This window comes from Natrix helvetica, assembly GCF_964273705.1.
Source record: "Natrix helvetica genome assembly, chromosome: 3".
Taxonomy (NCBI): Eukaryota; Metazoa; Chordata; class Lepidosauria; order Squamata; family Natricidae; genus Natrix; species Natrix helvetica.
The window spans coordinates 125,146,021-125,164,913 of NC_138549.1; the positions used below are offsets into that span (position 1 = coordinate 125,146,021).

At 39.3% G+C, this 18,893-nt stretch overlaps 2 protein-coding genes across 3 annotated transcripts in view; one reads left to right on the forward strand and one right to left on the reverse strand.

The window, feature by feature from the left end:
* The window catches only part of ILRUN (inflammation and lipid regulator with UBA-like and NBR1-like domains), a 64,653-nt gene extending 62,126 nt beyond the window's left edge, over positions 1 to 2,527 (reverse strand). For both annotated transcript variants that reach the window (XM_081946940.1, XM_081946939.1), the window contains exon 1: positions 2,225 to 2,527. In XM_081946940.1, the coding sequence (XP_081803066.1) occupies positions 2,225 to 2,382 (158 nt within the window). In that variant the 5' untranslated portion in view covers positions 2,383 to 2,527. The remainder of the gene's footprint in view (positions 1 to 2,224) is intronic.
* A 5,196-nt stretch (positions 2,528 to 7,723) lies between these two features.
* SNRPC (small nuclear ribonucleoprotein polypeptide C) lies at positions 7,724 to 17,443 on the forward strand. Its single transcript, XM_081947076.1, has 6 exons — positions 7,724 to 7,815; positions 8,466 to 8,508; positions 8,892 to 9,000; positions 10,463 to 10,552; positions 11,119 to 11,223; positions 17,081 to 17,443. The coding sequence occupies exons 1-6, from the start codon at positions 7,808 to 7,810 to the stop codon at positions 17,203 to 17,205; spliced, it is 480 nt and encodes a 159-aa protein (XP_081803202.1). The 5' UTR covers positions 7,724 to 7,807; the 3' UTR covers positions 17,206 to 17,443.
* Positions 17,444 to 18,893: the final 1,450 nt, after the last annotated feature.

The following is an 18,893-nucleotide window of genomic DNA, read 5'->3' on the forward strand; positions in this document are numbered from 1 at the left end:
CATGCTTATACACTTAAATATTGAAACATAGGGTTTGAAAGACATCATGCATTATGCTGCAGCAAATCTCTGTTTACCAAATACTGGTACAAAAGATTTATGGAGATCCCCAATGTTATGACAGTTGTTTATGGGATTTCTGAATTTTGAACTATGTGGGGCAACAATGCCTTGTGAAATCTACGTAGATTCAACACTGTTGGCTCAAAAGTTCATTGGATAATCTTGCATAAAGCTATCACACAGATGAGATGGTATCCTTCTTTCTGGAATGTACTATTAAAGAGTGCAAGTTGAGAATATGTCACATGACAACATAGCTTAAGATATTACGATTAAACATTTCTCATAATTTCTCCCTTTTCATGTGTAGAAATCCTTTTTTTTAGAAGGTGGGGCAGATATATAGGTTAATCTAACCTATAGTTTAAAGTGGTACATTCCCGTTATACTTACACTTCTGCCATACATCAGAAATAAAAAAAATAAACTCAAATTTTAGTTTAACCGTAACAAAATATATTTGTTATCAGCAGCAAAGTAAGAATTTCCTGCATGTAATAAAATTCTCTAAGGAACTACTATTAATCAGATTCAAAACCATTTTTACAGCCCATTTCTAATAATGTTGCTTTACAAATAAGTCTGCTTAATTTCAAATTGAATTATTCCTACAGAAGCTTGAACTGGGATGAAAGAATTTGTATCTATTTATTTCATTATGCTGCTTGAGCGCTAGTTTTTTATGAAATATAGAGGGAAGATTTGACTGATGTACTCAACTACCAGAGGTTACATCATTACATGGAAATAGTTTTCTCAATAAGAATATGGAACTGGTTTGTCATTTCAGATGGTATATTTGTTCCAATTCCTCAATCTAGTAAATAGCCCTAGGATTCCCTGGCAGACTCCCATTACAATACTAAGATTTCACCATCCAAGTTTGGGGGCTTTTTGAAATCAGTGAAGATCACTACTTAACACTAAATATTGTGTTCAATATGCCAGCACTTCTTCTTTTTTTTTGCAATCTATACTGATGTAACACTTGTACAGCCAGGTTGAGGACAGATTGTTCTGGAGACTATCTACAGTATGTGATTTCTAAGAGTCAATTCAACCCGATGGCACATAATCAATCAATCACTGATTGTAATAGTTTGTAGATATGTGATTTGCATAAAAGTCAAAAAACATTATGATACAATAGAAATTTGATCAGAGAAAGTTCATAGGCTGAAAACATGCCCTGACATTACACCACCTCTATTCACAGGCAGCGTGCATAGCTTAAAATTTCTGTTTACAAACCTGTGGACAAGAACTTCTGTAATAAACAGGTGGTGATTAGAACTGAATAAAAGTTTTGAGAATGTGGCTTGCATAGATATAATCAGCCAAAATTTTAGACAAACCTGTTTATCACTAATAGCAACAATACAATTTCACTAACACACACAGACACACACACACACACACAAGGCTTGATTCAGGGTGCAAGCTTCACTTCTTCAATGACTCACCATACTGCTGGGGGCAATAAAGGGAAAGCAAAAACACACACAAAAATTCCATAAGCTGAAGAAAATCAAAATACGACTAACTTCGAAGGGGCACACCAAACTGTTTGTTTTATTGCATTATTATATGACATTCAGCTTTTTATAGCATCAAAACGCTTTTAAAGCCTGGACAGCTTTTTTTTTTAAAAAAAATTCAAAACACTGGAGAAGGTTGTCTCTGGGTTGAAGCAACAGAGACCATAAAATAAAAACAACCCGCCATGTGATGGAACCAGTTACAAAGAACAAGGCAGGTCGAGCAAAAACCGGGATTTGAACCCTAGCATAGGAAGCCTGACCACTAATAGGAAGAAGGCCTCACACGACGCCTTGTATAGATAAGGTGACTGAATGCACCTGTATGACTTGTCCTGCCAGTGAAGAAGCGTCATATCAGGGTTGTTTACATCTGACAGAGCTGCTCCGCCTGACATTACTTCTCACCTAACAGGGTTAAGTCCGCGGACAAAATTCTCCACCGCGTTCCATTAGCGGGGTAACTTCCCTAGTCGGGAGTGAGGGGCTCGGCCTGGCAAAGTGAGTTTCCCACCTCTCCAAGTCGGCCCTCCTGAGAGGGGCAACCGCCTTTCCCCCTCCCCCACTTCCCCAACTACCCGTCGCCGTGGTCCCATCCCGTCCCACTCCTCCCAGCGGTGTACCAGTTCGTCATGTCCAGGAAGAAGGCGCAGCCAGCCGGGCTGAGCTGAAAGCCAAGGAGCCGCTGAAATTCGCCAATGAGCACGTCCTTGTCGGTGGTTCCCAGACAGCTGAACTTCTGCATCAGCTCGGCGTCCAGATCCACGTCCATCCCCTCCATGGCGGCGCGACCCCTTCTTCCCGCGCCAGCCCGGCCCCTTCCACTAGGCCCCGGGCTGCCCGTGAGCCGCCGCTGCCGCCTGCTCAAAGCTGCATGGGGGAGGGGGGGTTTGAGGGAGAACGAGCGAGCGAGCGAGTGAGCGAACAGCACGCAAAGCACGCCGATGCCGCGGCGTAACGTCAGCACGCACCGTGATTTCACAAACGTGGTGACGTCAGCCCCATGGATCAAAATACAAACCTTTCAACGTTGTTAAGCATTAAACGAGCTGATCTTGGAACGATTTCCCCCCCCCCCACTCGGGGGTCTTAGCCGGTGACAATCCCCAAATGAAGTTGCGTGGGCTCGGAAGCTGGGCAGAGTCAGGGCTGGAGACTCGACGGAGAAATTCAAACGATTCCTTGGAAAGGGACGGTGGTAAATTTACTTCCCTTTTACTGTCTCCAAGACCAGAGAATCACGTTCACAAAGGAACCCAGTTCTGCTCGAAAGAAACTTTATTAAAACGCTTGAGCTGCATTTGAGATCGCACTGAGCCTTGCTCGTCTTTGTTTGGGGACTTCCTTGGAACCCCCATGGGATTTCTAACTTCCGTATGTATGAAGGTCATTAAAGTATTTGTTGCTCTATTGTTTTTTTTATTGCGTGTTACTTTTTTTTCTGTTTGGAAGGACATTTAACTCAGTGAATCAGTCCCGTGCAAATAAGAGGAAATTGGTTGATTACCAATTGCATTTCCTAAATCAGTGATGGCGAACCTTTTTTGGCTCGCGTGCCACAAGTGGGGGGAGCGCAGGGGGGTCGAGTGCAGGCGTGCCGCACCCATAATGCAACGTGCGACCCCCCCAGTGTGCAGGCGTGCAAAACGCATGACCCCCCCATTTTTACATTTTTTTTGCCCTCTCCATGCTCCAGGGGCATTATAGGAGCCTGGGGAGGGCGAAAAGAGCCTCCCCCGACCCCCCAGAGGCCCTCCAGAGGCTTCAGGGACTGTCCAGAGGCTTCCCTGAAGCCTTCGGAGCGCTTAAAACCACCCTCCGAGCAAACTGGAAGTGACTTCCGGGTTGCTCGGAGGGTCGTTTTAAGCGCTCCGAAGGCATCAGGGAAGCCTCGGACGGTCCCTGAAGCCTTCGGAGCGCTTAAAACCACCCTCCGAGCAAACCGGAAGTGATTTCCGGGTTGCTCGGAGGGTCGTTTTAAGCGCTCCGAAGGCATCAGGGAAGCCTCGGACGGTCCCTGAAGCCTTCGGAGCGCTTAAAACCACCCTCCGAGCAAACCGGAAGTGACTTCCGGGTTGCTTGGAGGGTCGTTTTAAGCGCTCCGAAGGCATCAGGGAAGCCTCGGATGGTCCCTGAAGCCTTCGGAGCGCTTAAAACCACCCTCCGAGCAAACTGGAAGTGACTTCCGGGTTGCTCGGAGGGTCGTTTTAAGCGCTCCGAAGGCATCAGGGAAGCCTCGGACGGTCCCTGAAGCCTTCGGAGCGCTTAAAACCACCCTCCGAGCCAACCGGAAGTGACTTCCGGGTTGCTCGGAGGGTCGTTTTAAGCGCTCCGAAGGCATCAGGGAAGCCTCGGACGGTCCCTGAAGCCTCCGGGGGGGGGGAGGCTCTTTTCGCCCTCCCCAGGCTCCTATAAAGCCTCTGGAGCCTGGGGAAGGCAAAAAATAGCTTTTAAAAAGGTGAATTCAGCTGACCAGCGCCCCGCGTGCCCTGACAAATGGCTCCGCGTGCCACTTGTGGCACGCGTGCCATAGGTTCGCCATCACGGTCTTAGGCCATTGCCATAGTTCTTATTTGCAGTGTACATTATAGGTTACCACAGCCCATCTTTCAAATAACCCCAACTTCTGTGTTTTGCCTGAAATCTGGAAGGACTATGTTAACATTTGCTTCCAGATTTTTGACACAGAAATGGAAGGCTAACAACATTTACTTCATTTTATTGCCTCTTTCTTCCTCCCCTTCTAACTGAGCCATTGGATTTTGTTGTTGTTGTTGTTGTTTTGGTCATCATTTAAAAAATGGAATAGTTACCACAAAGATGGCTAAGAAATTGGCTCAGATGACTTGCACCTCATGTAATGAGTTGCACTTTGTGTTTCATGGCAGATATAAATAGCTGAAAGAAAATTTCATTATAGACAAAGGAATATTCATATTTTGCATTTGAGAAAATGAGACCACAACAGACAAATGATTGATAATGGTTTTTAAAGTTTTAATTTTATTTTCTATAAAATATGAGAGTATCCATTTCCAATATTCAGCAAACCATCTATAAAACCTACTTCTATATCTGTTTACTGCCCATTCAAATTTTATTGGTTATTAATAAGACTGATTATTTTTATCACAGTGAAATTCTTAACTCTCCAAAATAGAAAAATAAAATACCCATTTAGTACTTATAGTAGTTGATGAGGTTGAAACTGAAATAAGTTCCATTATATTCAATGAAGATTTTTAATCCTAAATAAATGTGAAATTTTAGCAAGAATCTAGTACTCAATTATAATCTAGTTTGCCAAAAAGAAAAACCAACATTTCATTAAAAAGTGCAGTTCATAATATTCATCTAATTATTTATAAATAAATGCAAAATAAAAAAACAAAAGTATAAATATATAAATGATTAAATAACTATGTAAATAAATAATTGTGATGAGCAATTGTGGAAGTTTATACTTTAAGTATGAAGCAGCTCTCACTCAATTTTAATGACCAAATGCAATTTGCTGTATGTATTACGGTTATGTATGACTAATATCTATAAACCACCTGGAGTCCATTGGAATTGAAGCAGTGGGTAAATTGTATAAAGAAAGGGGTGCCATGTTACGTATTTCAAAGTAATTTATCTACTTGGTCATTAAAAAGCTAAATTGTCAACATTAAATAATTACATGATTAATAATAAAAAGCTGATTCCATGGAAATTATTTTATACAAGATAGGTATTTCATATTTGCGTTATTTGACTGGAATTCTAGATACGTAGATATTTGTATCATATATTCCACTATTTATATCCTTGAACCCACACCAACAGACTTACAAAATATAATGCAAATTTAAAACAATTAAAAACAGTCCAAACTAAAACAGTATAAAGCACGATGCAACTGTCCCTCCCCAACACATTTACTCTACACCAAGGAACAAAACCAAGTTTTAAGGGCTTTTCAGAATCCCAGAATAGGAGACATCAGAATTTCCGAAGGGATGCTGTTCCAGGGGATGGAACACCCCACTTCCTAAGGCACACTTGCTAAGTCCTGAGATGGTAACATTTAATAGAAGGGACCAGATGCATACCCACTCTGTCCAAATGTAGAGGAGTTATAAAGACCTACCACCTTAAAACCAATGGAACTTAAATAGCAGCAGTGACACATGAGCACAAATATTGACTATTATTACTAGCGCTGCCACATTTTGAACCTGCAGTAACTTTCAGATAGACTTCAAAGGCAGCCCCATGTATAGCACATTGCAAATACAAATACTATAAGAATTGTAACTATGTTACCTAATGCCAAGTCAACTAGCTGAGGCAGGAAGGGAGGAATTGACCTGGTTTCCTGCTGTCTAGTCTAAACAGTGAGATATGATTGTGGGGAAATGCAGTCATATTAGTAATTTTCATTCATTATTGGGAGGAAAGCATAAGAAACAGCCCTAAGATTGGCTAGCTGAAAAGTCAGTATTTTGCCAATTATTTAAAAAATAAGACTTATGGACAATTTAGGATTTGCTCTACTCTCCTACTAGCATTGTGCAACTGTCAAATTTAGTTCATGCAATTTTTTCTGAAATATGAAATATTGGTTAGAACAGTTCTTGGAGTTTTTGATTGTTAATACTTTAATCCATTCTATTTCTGCATTTCTGATTAATTCAGCCGATTTGATTCTCTCAGAAACTGATGCGACTGTTTGTTCTATACTGGATGACTTCCAGATGTTAATATTAAAGTATATTACTGAAATATTAGCTTGGTTGGTTCAGCTTTTGTTTCTTTCTTTATCTGCCATTGAGTTGTGCACACTAATTGATTACATCTGCTTATTTCAGGTGTCTCACATTTTTACCCACTATATGGGTTACAGTTAAGACCATCAACTGACAGTTTACAGTTAGCTGTTTTCCAAGGCATCCAAAGGCCAGCCAAGGAATAATAGATGGAGGCTGATCAAGAAGAGATTCAACCTAGAAATAAGGAGAGATTTTCTGATAGTGAGAGCAATGGAACAACTTGCCTTCTGAAGTTGTGGAAGCTTTATCATTGGAAGCTTTCAAGAAGAGACTGGACTGCCATCTATCAGAAATGGTGTAGGACAGGGGTCGGCAACCTTAAACACTCAAAGAGCCACAAAGGTCCTAACTGGAAGGCCCCCCCCCTCGTTCAATTCTGGAGCCGACTGGAAGTCCTGCTCCCCCACTCCTCCTCCTGCGGCATCCTTTTTCCTCTACCTATCCTAACCGAAAGCCCTATCGATTGTGGAGCTGACCAGAAAACCTGCCCCTTGCCATAGAGTCTCCTCCTGGTGCGTCCTGCTCCCCCCCTCAACCAGAAGCTCCTCACAAAACTGTGGTGCTGACTGGTGACAGGGAGCAGCAGCAGAGGGATGAAAGAGCCACATGCGGCTCCAGAGCTGCAGGTTGCTGACCCTTGTGTAGGGTCTCCTGCTTGGGTGGAGGGTTGGACTAGATGACCTCCAACGTCCCTTCCAACTATGTTAATCTGTTAAAAGTTGCCTATGCAAATTTATGTTCCCACACTGAAATCACAACTAGGATATTGCACCAATCAATATGTCTTATCACTGGCAAAAACCTTTAAACAATAGTGGTAGGCAAAAAAGAGCAAACCCTGTTATTTCTATACTTAGGAAAATCTTTACATCCCCAAGTGCAAATTGACTGATCTATGAACAACCGATCTGATACAACTTCTCAGTCTCAAAGCCCTATTATAGTAAGGTCAAATGCTATAGTCCTTTCTTCCGTAATCCCTCCCCGCCCCATTCCTTTATACTGTGAACTATAACCAGCTGTACTCCAAAATGATTGCGCCACAATTCTTACATAATCCCGAATTATTGATTTACTGCAAATAAAGAAAACTGAACTTGAAAAATTGAAAATTGGAGTACGAAGCAGAAACCTCCCCAATCTATAAAACGTCAACATACATCATTTATATTATAACGACAGTTATAATCGCTGAGCAGGTTCCACCTGTGGCAAAGTTTCTGCCAAGGAGGAAACTCTTTGTACAAGCCGCAGAATCTTACCGAGAGAAATGTTTAACGCTTACCGGAAGTGCTGTTTATGTATGTTAAAAAAAAAACCCAAGTCGCGCAACAAAAACGTCATTTCCTATAAACGTTTGCGGGAATCGGAACCGCATCGCCTGGAGTCAACATGCCGAAGTGAGTGAACTGGGTAGATCTGAGATGAAAATGCAGGACGGCTGGGTGGGAGAATGTGTTCTGAAAAAAGAAGATTCTGTAATACGAATAAGCGCCTCTTATTGCTTGGCTAAATGGATTTCTATTTGAACATGGCTTTGAGTTTTCCTCCAATATTTGCGGTGGAAGTTTCTCCCCTTCTTTTCTCGCTTTTTGCATTACCAGGAATATACATTTCCTTGACTGCCAAGTGCATTAGATACTAATAGCAGCCTCTTTCAGTTTTGGCTATTGCTGAAATGAATTGTGCATGATTGATGTTTTCAGAATCAGGAATTGGGTCTAAGATTGCTAGATCCCTGGCTGTTAAAACTGCTGATCCTAACTGATACATTTTATTGTGTGATCATTTATATACAAACATAAGACACATTTTTATCGCTAGGAGTGTTAAACTGTTACAGAGAATTGATGGACATATAGTTTTAGTAATATATTTGAAGTAAATGCAACTGAACATTTAAGATTTTTGAAGAAAAATATGCTTTTGCTACAAAAGCAAAGAATTAAATTGGTAGGCTTACTGAAATGTTAACCATTTTCTAACACGTGTTAAAGAACCTAGTAGCAAATTATTCCTACTTCCAATGAATATTTGTTTTGCCTTTCAGGTTTTATTGTGATTACTGTGATACTTATCTCACCCATGACTCTGTAAGTAGAAATTTTAACAGTGTTATGATCAGAAATTTAAAATTATTTTTCCATTCAATTATTAGTTCTGATTATATTCCTAAATTAAGAATTGGAGTTTAAAACTGATTATTTAATATGTTTGTAGGCAGGTGTAAAGAAGTGATTAGAATGAATATGTTTAGATATCCATGCTTCAACTATTTAAATATGTGTTTAATTGCAGTTATAATTAAAGCAATGATAGAGAAATGAACGTGTAACATAAATGCAAATTTTAAAGGCTGTGAGGGAAGGCTTATTGGGAAGCTATTTTTGTGACCAGATATATGCATTGGAGATAAATTTTGGGTTTGTAAGTGTAATGAGTGCTTGGACAGTAATGGGGTGTTCTTTTCTTCCAGCCATCTGTGAGAAAAACCCATTGCAGTGGTAGGAAACATAAAGAGAATGTGAAAGATTACTATCAAAAATGGATGGAAGAACAAGCACAGAGCCTGATAGATAAAACAAGTAAGTCTTATTTCAAGTATTGTTTTGTATTTCTCAGTCCTGAAGTTCTAGTATGAAGTACAGACACTGTTTTGTTCTAATCTAGAAACTCTTGGAATGAAATTATATAAAGCTATTTAGGATTGTGTTTGACAGCAGAGTCCATAAACTGGTGGACAACGTGTAGCAGACATAAATGTGGTCTATAAGGAATAGGCCCAAATTAAGTGCTGGGGAGAATTGGCAAAAGAAATCTAAACTTTGAAAATAGGCTGGATCTAGTTGAGGACTGCTGAGAAATAAATGTATTTATTTATTAACTTTTATTTGCAACAAGTCTGCAGAGATTCTCAGTCATCCAGGTCATGGTTGTCCCAAAGATGCTTTTTCAGGAGGCAATTGGACTTCGTTTTTTTTTCTTTGAAGATATTTTGCAACTTCAGCTCTGACAGGATAGCGGGGAATGGAAGGATTTATATTCCTTGCAGACAGCTGGTCATTTGCATCCTTTTAGAGGGTCATTGAAGCACTTGGAGGTTTATCTGTGTCCTCACCTGAGTAATGCTCCTGGTTCCTGTAGTCTTCAATTTGCCACCCAATTCCAATGGACTCTCATTGGATCCCCATGATAAAAGGATTTAGGTAGTAATTTGGATTCTTGCCACCTCCTCCATTAGAACCTCTCCTTACTGGTCATGTTATCCAGAACTTTAAGGGGTTTTGGAAAGAATTTCAGAAGCCATGTTCTACATGCCTTCTTGTGATTAGTGTCTATAGAAAATCCATGTCTTCCTCAGCTTCCTGTACTAGAAACGGATTCTAAAAGTTTATAGCCCATGCTGGATAGAAATAACTGCTCTATTTTAGTGGAAAATATTGAATGCATATTCTAAATTCCTAAAAGAAAACCCTTGATATAGTCAGTATTTCATAAGAAATATTAATATTCTTTGTACAGAATTGATATGATTGTTTATTTTAAAATATTTAGAAAATTATTTTTAATTTGAAATTTTCTGAACACATTGGTACCTTGTTTGAGGTTTTGAAAAGCAACTCTATTTTATTCAGTCACTACTTTCAGTTTGTTCATGAATATTTTACATGGAAGTTGTGTTCACTGCAAGTTGCTAGTAAATATACGGTATTTAGGATTCCAGACTTAGCTGGGAATAACAGAATTTGTATCAGCGCGCAAATTGCAGAAAAAGTAGAAGCTTGGAAAAAGCGTTTGTGTGTTATATGGTTATCTCTTATTTTTATACTTGAAAATCACTTAAAATTGATACATTTTATAGAATTTTATATTGAAATTAAATATTTTCACAAGGAAATAAATCCAGACAATTGTATACCTTAATAAGGTGGATTATTTGAAACTTTACAGAATTGCACTGTACATGTTGTACAATAATTGGAAAATATGTTTTCAGTAGTCTGTTAATTAATACTTATATCTTTCAATTTTTCCCCATTAATACAGCGGCTGCATTTCAGCAAGGCAAAATCCCACCTACCCCGTTCTCTGCTCCACCTCCTGGGGGTGCAATGATACCACCACCGCCTAATATCCGTATGTATAAATATTGTTACTCTCTTTCTGATAAATCTAGTATATAGAAATCTAAGAGAGAATACTATATTATTTTATTGTAATATTAGTTGGTTATTCATTTTAAAGAGTATTGACTGTTCCTAATAAGTTATGATCCAATAGGCATTTGCTATTTGTACATAGAGGTACGCAGTGGCTCAGTGGCTAAGACACTGAACTTGTCAATCAGAAAGGTCAGCAGTTCAGCTATTCGAATCCCTAGTGCCGCATAATGGAGTGAGCTCCCGTTACTTATCCCAGTTTCTGCCAACCTAGCAGTTTGAAACATGTAAAAATGCAAGTAGAAAAATAGGGACAACCTTTGGTGGGAAAGTAACAGCCAGTAACAGCTGACTCTTCGGCTTTGAAATGAAAATGAGCACCGCCCCCTAGAGTCGTGAACGACTAGCACATATGTGCGAGGGGAACCTTTATCTTTACCTATTTGTACATAAATTTTAACACAGCTAAAGTGTTTTTACATTTTGAGATATTGGATTGATGTATAAGACTCATTGACATATTTGTGTTTTTCTATACTTTAGCTGGTCCTCCACGGCCTGGTATGATGCCAGCACCCCATATGGGTGGGCCACCAATGATGCCAATGATGGGACCACCTCCCCCAGGAATGATGCCAGTTGGACCTGGTAGGTTATAGATTGATAAATGCTTACATCTTCCTATTCTAAAGATGTGTATGGTAAAAGAGTAGCTGCTGTACATTATATCCTTTTTCTGGAACAGCAAACCTGCATATTAAAAGGTGGCTAGTGACATATCAAGGATCAAGATTTGGACTGTGCCATAGGAAGGAAAAATCTTTAGAAGTGGTATATTGTGTGTTGTCACAAGAAATTCCCATGAAAAAATAGGACTGTGTCAGTACCATTGTAGAAGAATGACCTAGAATGTTTAGGAATAAAAATTAGCCCTTATCGTTACTGCACAGGGAAACTCCCAGTATGTCTTTTCTAGAATTTTCAGACATCTTTACTTTGGAATTACTTTACTAGCTTCTCTCACTGATCAAATATATAATGTATATATTGCATCTGCCACCTGCAAGACTCGCTAACATGTTTAGTAACCTATCTGCTAAGTGTTGGAAATGCAGTCACACCCTATTACCACATGTGGTGGACATGTAGTACAGGAAGAGATTATTGGGAGAAAATACAAAACTGGCTGGAAATGATAATCAAACAGAATATTGAGTTGAAACCAGAAACGTGTCTCCTAGGTATACTAGAGCTATGATAAAGGAACCACATTTTTACACACAGTCAGTAGCAAGGATCATATATGCTAAATATTGGAAAAATGCGAATACCCCACCAGAGGAGTCTGTAATTCGAATTTTTTTTGACTGTGCCCAAATGATTAGATTAACCTTTAAAATTAAAGATCAAGAAGATTCAGAATATAATATGATTTGGAATAAACTCTATGAATGGAAGAGGTAGGAATTAGAGAAAAGTAAGATAATAAATGTTAGTACTGAAAGTAAGGTAAATAATTACAATACTCTAATGTAAGAAGAAATTTAGCTAAAAGGTTTTTGGTTATATTATTACTATTGTTATTATATCATTATTACTGTTATTAGCTTGTATGTCAATGTTTAACCACTCTTCTTTTTTGGTATTTTTTATTTGTAAATGATATACCCTGACAATGAACTGTTTTTCAAAAATAGTGTTTATGAATAAAATTTATACCTACCTACCTACATACCTACATTGTATATAGGTTTACAGAAGGAAGAAAATATAGCCTAAAACTATATGTGATACTTTATTTCCTTGCTTCCTCCCCTTAGCCTTGTTTTGCTGTATTTCATTTATTAGGTGGGACTCTTAAAATAGACAATACACTTATTTGTAGTGTGCTTTTCTTACTCTGAAGAGGTTGGGATTTTTCTTCTTTCATGCTCTGGTGTAGATCATTGCCAGGCTTTCTGAGCAAATAAAGATGCAATAAAAGCTTTAGAAGAATTTGTTTTATTTCAGAACAATTTGGCTAGACTACTAATATCAAAATAGAGCATATAGAAATACCACTTGAGGCAATTGTAGTGGAGCAACTGTGTGTAATTGTGTGCAATTTTATTAAGATTTTTGTGTACAAAAGTATAATGCAAACTAAACTTAAAAAAGAAAAGAGAATAGAAGAGTAAAAAGTACAAGAAAAAGATGAAAGAAGTAAGAATATAATAAAAAGAAACATAAAGAAGCAACTTCTGATCTTTATCACAACAAGTAAATACATTTAGTGAATCTAGACCCTCCCTGTAAGGTTACAGACTTTTATTTCTCCATCCTGTATTCTATTTCTTATCTACAAACAAATCCATACAAAAATCATATTTTCAGTCCTTGTGTCAGAGGAAAGTCCATCAGGAGTTGCTAGAACAAGGTAACTTGTTTTACCTTTCTTTTTCAAATAAATCAACTTTGTATTCCTTTCCATCAAATAGTTTTAATCTTTAGTTCATTCAAGTGTGGATTTGATTTCTCTTTATTTCTTTGTCCCATTGAACAAAGTTCTTCAAGGCTTTAACAAGCCTCTTTTGTAAATTCAATGGGAAAAATTATCCAGGCCACTCTGTTTGTTTGTCATTTGTTTTTCCTTTTTGCATTTTAAAACCTTGGTCAATTTTATTTGTAGATCCAGTGAAACATCCTTTTCTTGGTCTGTCAGTTGTAAATCTATTTTTGCTACCTTTTCTGTTTTGTCAGATAAAATTGGTTCTGTCATTTCTTCAATAACACCTTTTAAGCATAGGCTATCCATAGAAACAAACATTACTATTGACATAGTTGATAATGCGGCTACTATTTTCTGATACCATTTTTCAAAAATCTTCAGTGTTTTTGTTATAATGCTTTACACCATATTATATAATTGTAAAAAAAATTTCTAAGAACTTTAGTCCCCTCTAGTGTCCAGTTTTTGAAATTGTGAAATTGTCTGTTATGTTTTGTAAAAATCAAAACCATCTATTTCCCACAAATTATTTGTTCTTTATAATTAACTCCAGTATCTTATTGTACAAGTTTCAGTATTCCAATTTTAGCTGGACCCTTAGTCCATTTATAAGATCAAAATAATTAGGTTTTCACTGTTTATTTCAGATTATTTAAATTCTTAAGCTTATGATTACAATTTTCTTTCATTCAGGATTGAAGGCAGACTTACCTAGCATTTTCCAACTTGTTCCGAAGGTCTATAATAGCTTAAAAGTAGTCAATGAGCATTTTCTGAAAGTGATTAGAAAAGTGAGATTTGTGAATTTAGTGCTATTTAAAAGCCTTATCCCGCTAGTGAGTAAGATGACTGACCCCATCATTTTAAAGAGCTCAAACCTGAAGAAAACCATTGTCCTCGTGTTGAGCAGCCATATCTGAGCACCAGTGGTGGGTTCCTGCCGGATCGCACCGGATTGCGCGCGCTCCCGTTCGGCAAGGAACCCGGAAGTAAGTTCCTGCCCCGCCCCTGGCGACGGGACAACGCTTGCCTGCGCTCCACCAGCTCGGCTGGGACCGGAGAAGGTTCCTCAGCGGAGCGGAGCTCCTGAAAGGGACGCAGGCTCAGCCTGCCAGGCTGCCATCGCTCCACTGAAGTCATGTCTGAGCAGAGAAACGTCTCCGATCGCGCCTGAGCTGGTGGAGCGCAGGCACGCGCCGTCCCGTCGCCAGGGGCGGGGCAGGAACTTACTTCCGGGTTTCTTGCCGAACGGGAGCGCGCGCGATCCGGTGCGATCCGGCAGGAACCCACCACTGCTGAGCACATATGGATGATCTTTTATCCTCTCCTTAACCAGGGAGTTTACTCCCTGATTTCTTGGTCTTTGCCACAGTCATCAGCTCCACTTTCACAGAGCCATTTTGTGTTTGCCATGCCTTCCCTGGAAGAGAGGAGTGGAGCACTTGCTCTGACTTCGACTTAAGGATCAGGACACTTGTATAATTGCAGTGTGCTAGCCAAGCCACAGTTTGGCCATTACATTTTTGGTCCGGTATGGGTACTCGGTTACCTCCTCTTTTGTTTCTTTATTCTTTTTTAAAGTTAGAATTTATCATGAACTCTGAAACTCTAAAATCCCTTGGTGGAATTTGAAGTAATTTACTTTATTTCGTATTTCTAGACCACCCCCTCTCCCAAAAGGGACTCGGGGCGGTGTACAGTCAGGCTAAAACACAAATAGGATGCATATAAATAAATACATAAATACATAAATGGAGGAGGCTATATAAAACTGTACCTTCAAGTAAAGTATTAAAAGCAGTATTTAAAAACAACCCCTAAAAATACCCCAAAAAAATGAATTTAAAATAATTACCCATGAAATTCCCCAATTAAATATCTGCCAGGAGGTAAGATAAAACTATGAGTGGGCCAGGCCGGCTAATCGAAACAGGTGAGTCTTTAGTTTTTGTCGGAAGGAGCGGAAGTCGGTGGTAGTTCTGATGTCGGGGGGGAGGTCATTCCAGAGGGTTGGGCCCATCACAGAGAAGGCTCTACTCCTAGGCGCCGCCCGTTACAATTTACAAAGTGTCTTACTTTAAAAGGGGGGTGGGGGGATAGTAATTTGAAATTATAAGGTTTTCTGCCCCAGCACGGGCTGATGATACTTTTACAGCAGATTTAAAACTGAACAATTGCTTCGCAAAGACAGGAGGCTTTTGCTACTACGTATTATATTATATTATTGGGGAGGTGGGGGGTTAGAATTAGTTACTGTAGTTTGTCCTAACTTTTCAAAGTCCCTTGCTCCCTCTTCACTTTATTCTCTTTCAGAGCTTTTGCTATCAATTCAGTTACTTACCTATTAACGTACTCCTTTTCCCACCCTTTTCAGTGAGAATGAGAAGAAAATTGCCTGATTAAATCTCTGTGTTTAAAAACTTTCTCAAAGCTTCCATAGCCTTTTCTATGTTTATATTGCAAGATGTACTTCCCTCTGGGTCTTCTGCTATCCTTTCCAGGTTTGAGGCTTCCCTGGAGTCTCCATGTAGTTATCTCCCTCTGTCGTATAGAAGGAGGATAGGATAACCTTGATGAACAAAGGGAAGTCTCACTATCGAGGAAAGAATCAGATAAATGTGGTTTGAGACCATATCAAGAAAGATTTGTGAAACACCTCAAAGTCTCTCCACTGCCCTCAATTCACATTAAGATAAAAGAGGGAAGAGGAGAAGCACATTCAGACTTGCAAGATTCTATTACGATAGTTAACGATAATTTTACTAGTAATAAAGTAACTTTTACACAGTGTCTATTTTATTAATCTGGTCTATCCTGGAGTTTGGAGTGAAGCACTTCCCTCTTTTTAGTTCTTTGCTTCTCTCAGGACAGTTTTCAGCTTATACCTTCACCCTTCCCCTCCCTCTGAAGCCAAACAACTCACTGCAACATCCCAGCATACTTACAGCAATCTCTCTCTCCCCAGACACCCAATTTCCTGTACAATTACCCTAAAAGAACTTTCTGTCCAATGCATCATAATGATACAGGCTCAAATGTGGCAACGTTCTCTCTCAAACCAGCAGCATTTTCCCCAGTAACCAAGGAGATGAGTTTCCCTCCTGGGCTTTAGAAGACCAACCTGTATGTTAGGTTTAGCCAGTGAGAATTCTGCTTCCATCTGTCCCACAACAGTCCTGCCTAGCAGCCAAGGCAGGTTTTCTACCTTCATGGCAACCCAGCTGCTTCTCCCCATTTGTTTTCCCTCCGCTTTGCTGAATCACACCAGTGCAGCAGCACCTAACGTGGCCATAAAAGCCATACGCCACATTTACGGATACATATAACAGTACTGTAGTTCTATTGCTTTTTCCATCTCTCATTCCTTTTCCAGTGCAGAAACTGCTACCCTCTTTCTGGTGAACAGGGAAGGAGGAAAATTCCGGTATCTGTGATATCTTGCTTTACTGTAGCCTTGTAGCCTACTATAATATATGGTAGTTGCAATTCTGAGAATTTGAGAGCATTATCAGGATTATGGAAGACATTCAATCTAGAGCCTGTTTTTAAAAAAAGAATAATTACCATAATGTAAATTACACACATAATATAGTACTTTGGGCCCATATATTTTCTCTGTTAAAAAGGGTTCCATTCGTAGAACATTGCTTTCTTTTTACTTTCCTATGAAGTCCTCTATATTTGCACTGAAAAATCTCTTGTAGATCTTAAGAATAGTCTACAATAAAACACAAGTGGCCACAGACAGAGAGAAATAGTATTTGAATGAACAGATAAACATGCATCTGTGCAAGAATATGAAACAATATGTTGGTTCTGCAAAGATTTATAAGATCTTGGAAACCACTTATAAAATTTTCTTGGAATTTGTTTTTGTGTTGCAAAATGTAAAGAAAACACAAAGTGCTCCACAGAAATTGAAAGATCCTTTTTATCAAAATTTGATAAGCATTGTGACATACTGGCCTATAAATTTGTGGTACATTCTTTTATGTTATGTTTTCTTTGCTTTTATAGCTCCAGGAATGAGGCCACCTATGGGAGGACATATGCCAATGATGCCAGGGCCACCAATGATGAGACCTCCATCCAGACCCATGATGGTACCAGCCAGACCAGGAATGGCTCGCCCAGACAGATAAAGTGGAATTGGACCTATTGCTCCTTTTTTTTAATGTATGCCTTTCTGTTAAGCTGTGGAAGTTGCATTGCCCGAATTGGCAACAATCTTTTTTTTTTCATTTACAATCTAAAATTGGGGGAGGAGATGGAGCCAGAGGGGGGGGGGACCCCATAAATATTGAACAAAGGCTTTGTAGCACTTCCCAAATAATTTTTCACGTTTGTTGTTAAAATAAAATATTGATAATTGCTTTCTCATATTTTCTGTGCTGAATCTAGAATCATCATCATCGTTTAACGATGCCATAATCCTTTGCAGGGTGGAGTCCGGGCAACTGAATGGAGCTAGCAGAGTGTTTACTGGCCGGATGCCCTTCTTTTGTTCAGCAAATATATTCTCATTGTGCCCAGAGAGAGAAATATCTGGCTCTCCCTAGGATTGAACTCACAGCCTCCTGATTTTGGACCATTCCTGTGTGCTGAAACTAGAATGATTCCATTACAATAGTAATAATTTAAGGTGGTATGCTTCTTCCCAAAAACAACATTGCTCATGGTGGGTGGTCCCTTCCATACCTTTCAAACTTGCGTAGGCATTCTATTATTAACACTTAATTCCTAACTTGCTCTCATACTTAGTGTGCTTTTATCACTCTAAACCTTAGAGCAGGGGTGTCAAACTCATGGCATCACATGACATATCGGGACTTTTTCCCCCTTTGCTAAACTGGGCGGGGGCAGAGCCAGAACATGACGCATCAGGCCTGTGGGCCATGAGTTTGACACCCCTGCTCTAAACTAAGTGATGAGGTCTAGGATATTCCCTTCACCCTACGCCTAACCACTCTGATCATTGTTCTATAACAATCTGTTTTGAAGGCTTCCTTCCACATTGTGTTTAGAATACTACTGTACAACTACTAGTTGTGAGTGGGATAGGAAAAAAAGAGACTAAATTAAATTTTCTACTCCTTAGTCTGCATACCAGAGAATAGTTTGCACAATTTGAGATGCAAGTGATTTTGCAACTTGTTGCATCTTGATACTTGTTATATTGGGTGGAATGACAGCTGATAATCAGTATTCAGGATGGGTTCTTAGTGGTACATACAGTATTTCAGCAACCACATAAATGTCTTGTAATTTAGAAAGCCCTTCATGAACTTTCTCTTTCAGGATTGCCACCTGATGTGTTAAAGTAAGTAGAAGCTGGCAGGAGTAGTGCCAGGATTATTGTTGCTAAACAACATGACCATATGATGATGTGCTTTACAACCAAATGTGACAGAAATTTTGAACTCAATTACTGCCATTAAGTTAGGGCTATCTGTAATCTTATTTTACAAAAACAAATGCATTTGAAACTTGAGAAGTTTAAATTAATGGAAATGTGAAATTGTTGATTTCGGGGAGGCATGGTAAACTGAAGATGTCTCTGTGAAAGCGGAGCTGACAACTACAGCAAATATTGAAGAACTGGTGAATAGGCTGATTCTTCGGAACCTCTCTGGTTCTGGCAAGGAGGTTGCCCAAATGTGCTCCAGACAGCTGCTCTTCATAAGGTAACTGTAGGATAACTGTCTTGCACAAGTTTGAGCATTAGGAGACAAAGGAATTGCAGCAGAGCTTTTAAAGGACAATAAGTTTGCAAGACTTGGAAATCGTTAACCATCTAAATGCTATTAGGGACCTTTGTAACTACATATCT

Coding starts and splice junctions, on each gene's coding strand:
- SNRPC (XM_081947076.1), top strand. Junction 9,001..10,462: donor GAGCCTGATAGATAAAACAA/GTAAGTCTTATT, acceptor CCATTAATACAG/CGGCTGCATTTCAGCAAGGC. Junction 10,553..11,118: donor ACCACCACCGCCTAATATCC/GTATGTATAAAT, acceptor TCTATACTTTAG/CTGGTCCTCCACGGCCTGGT.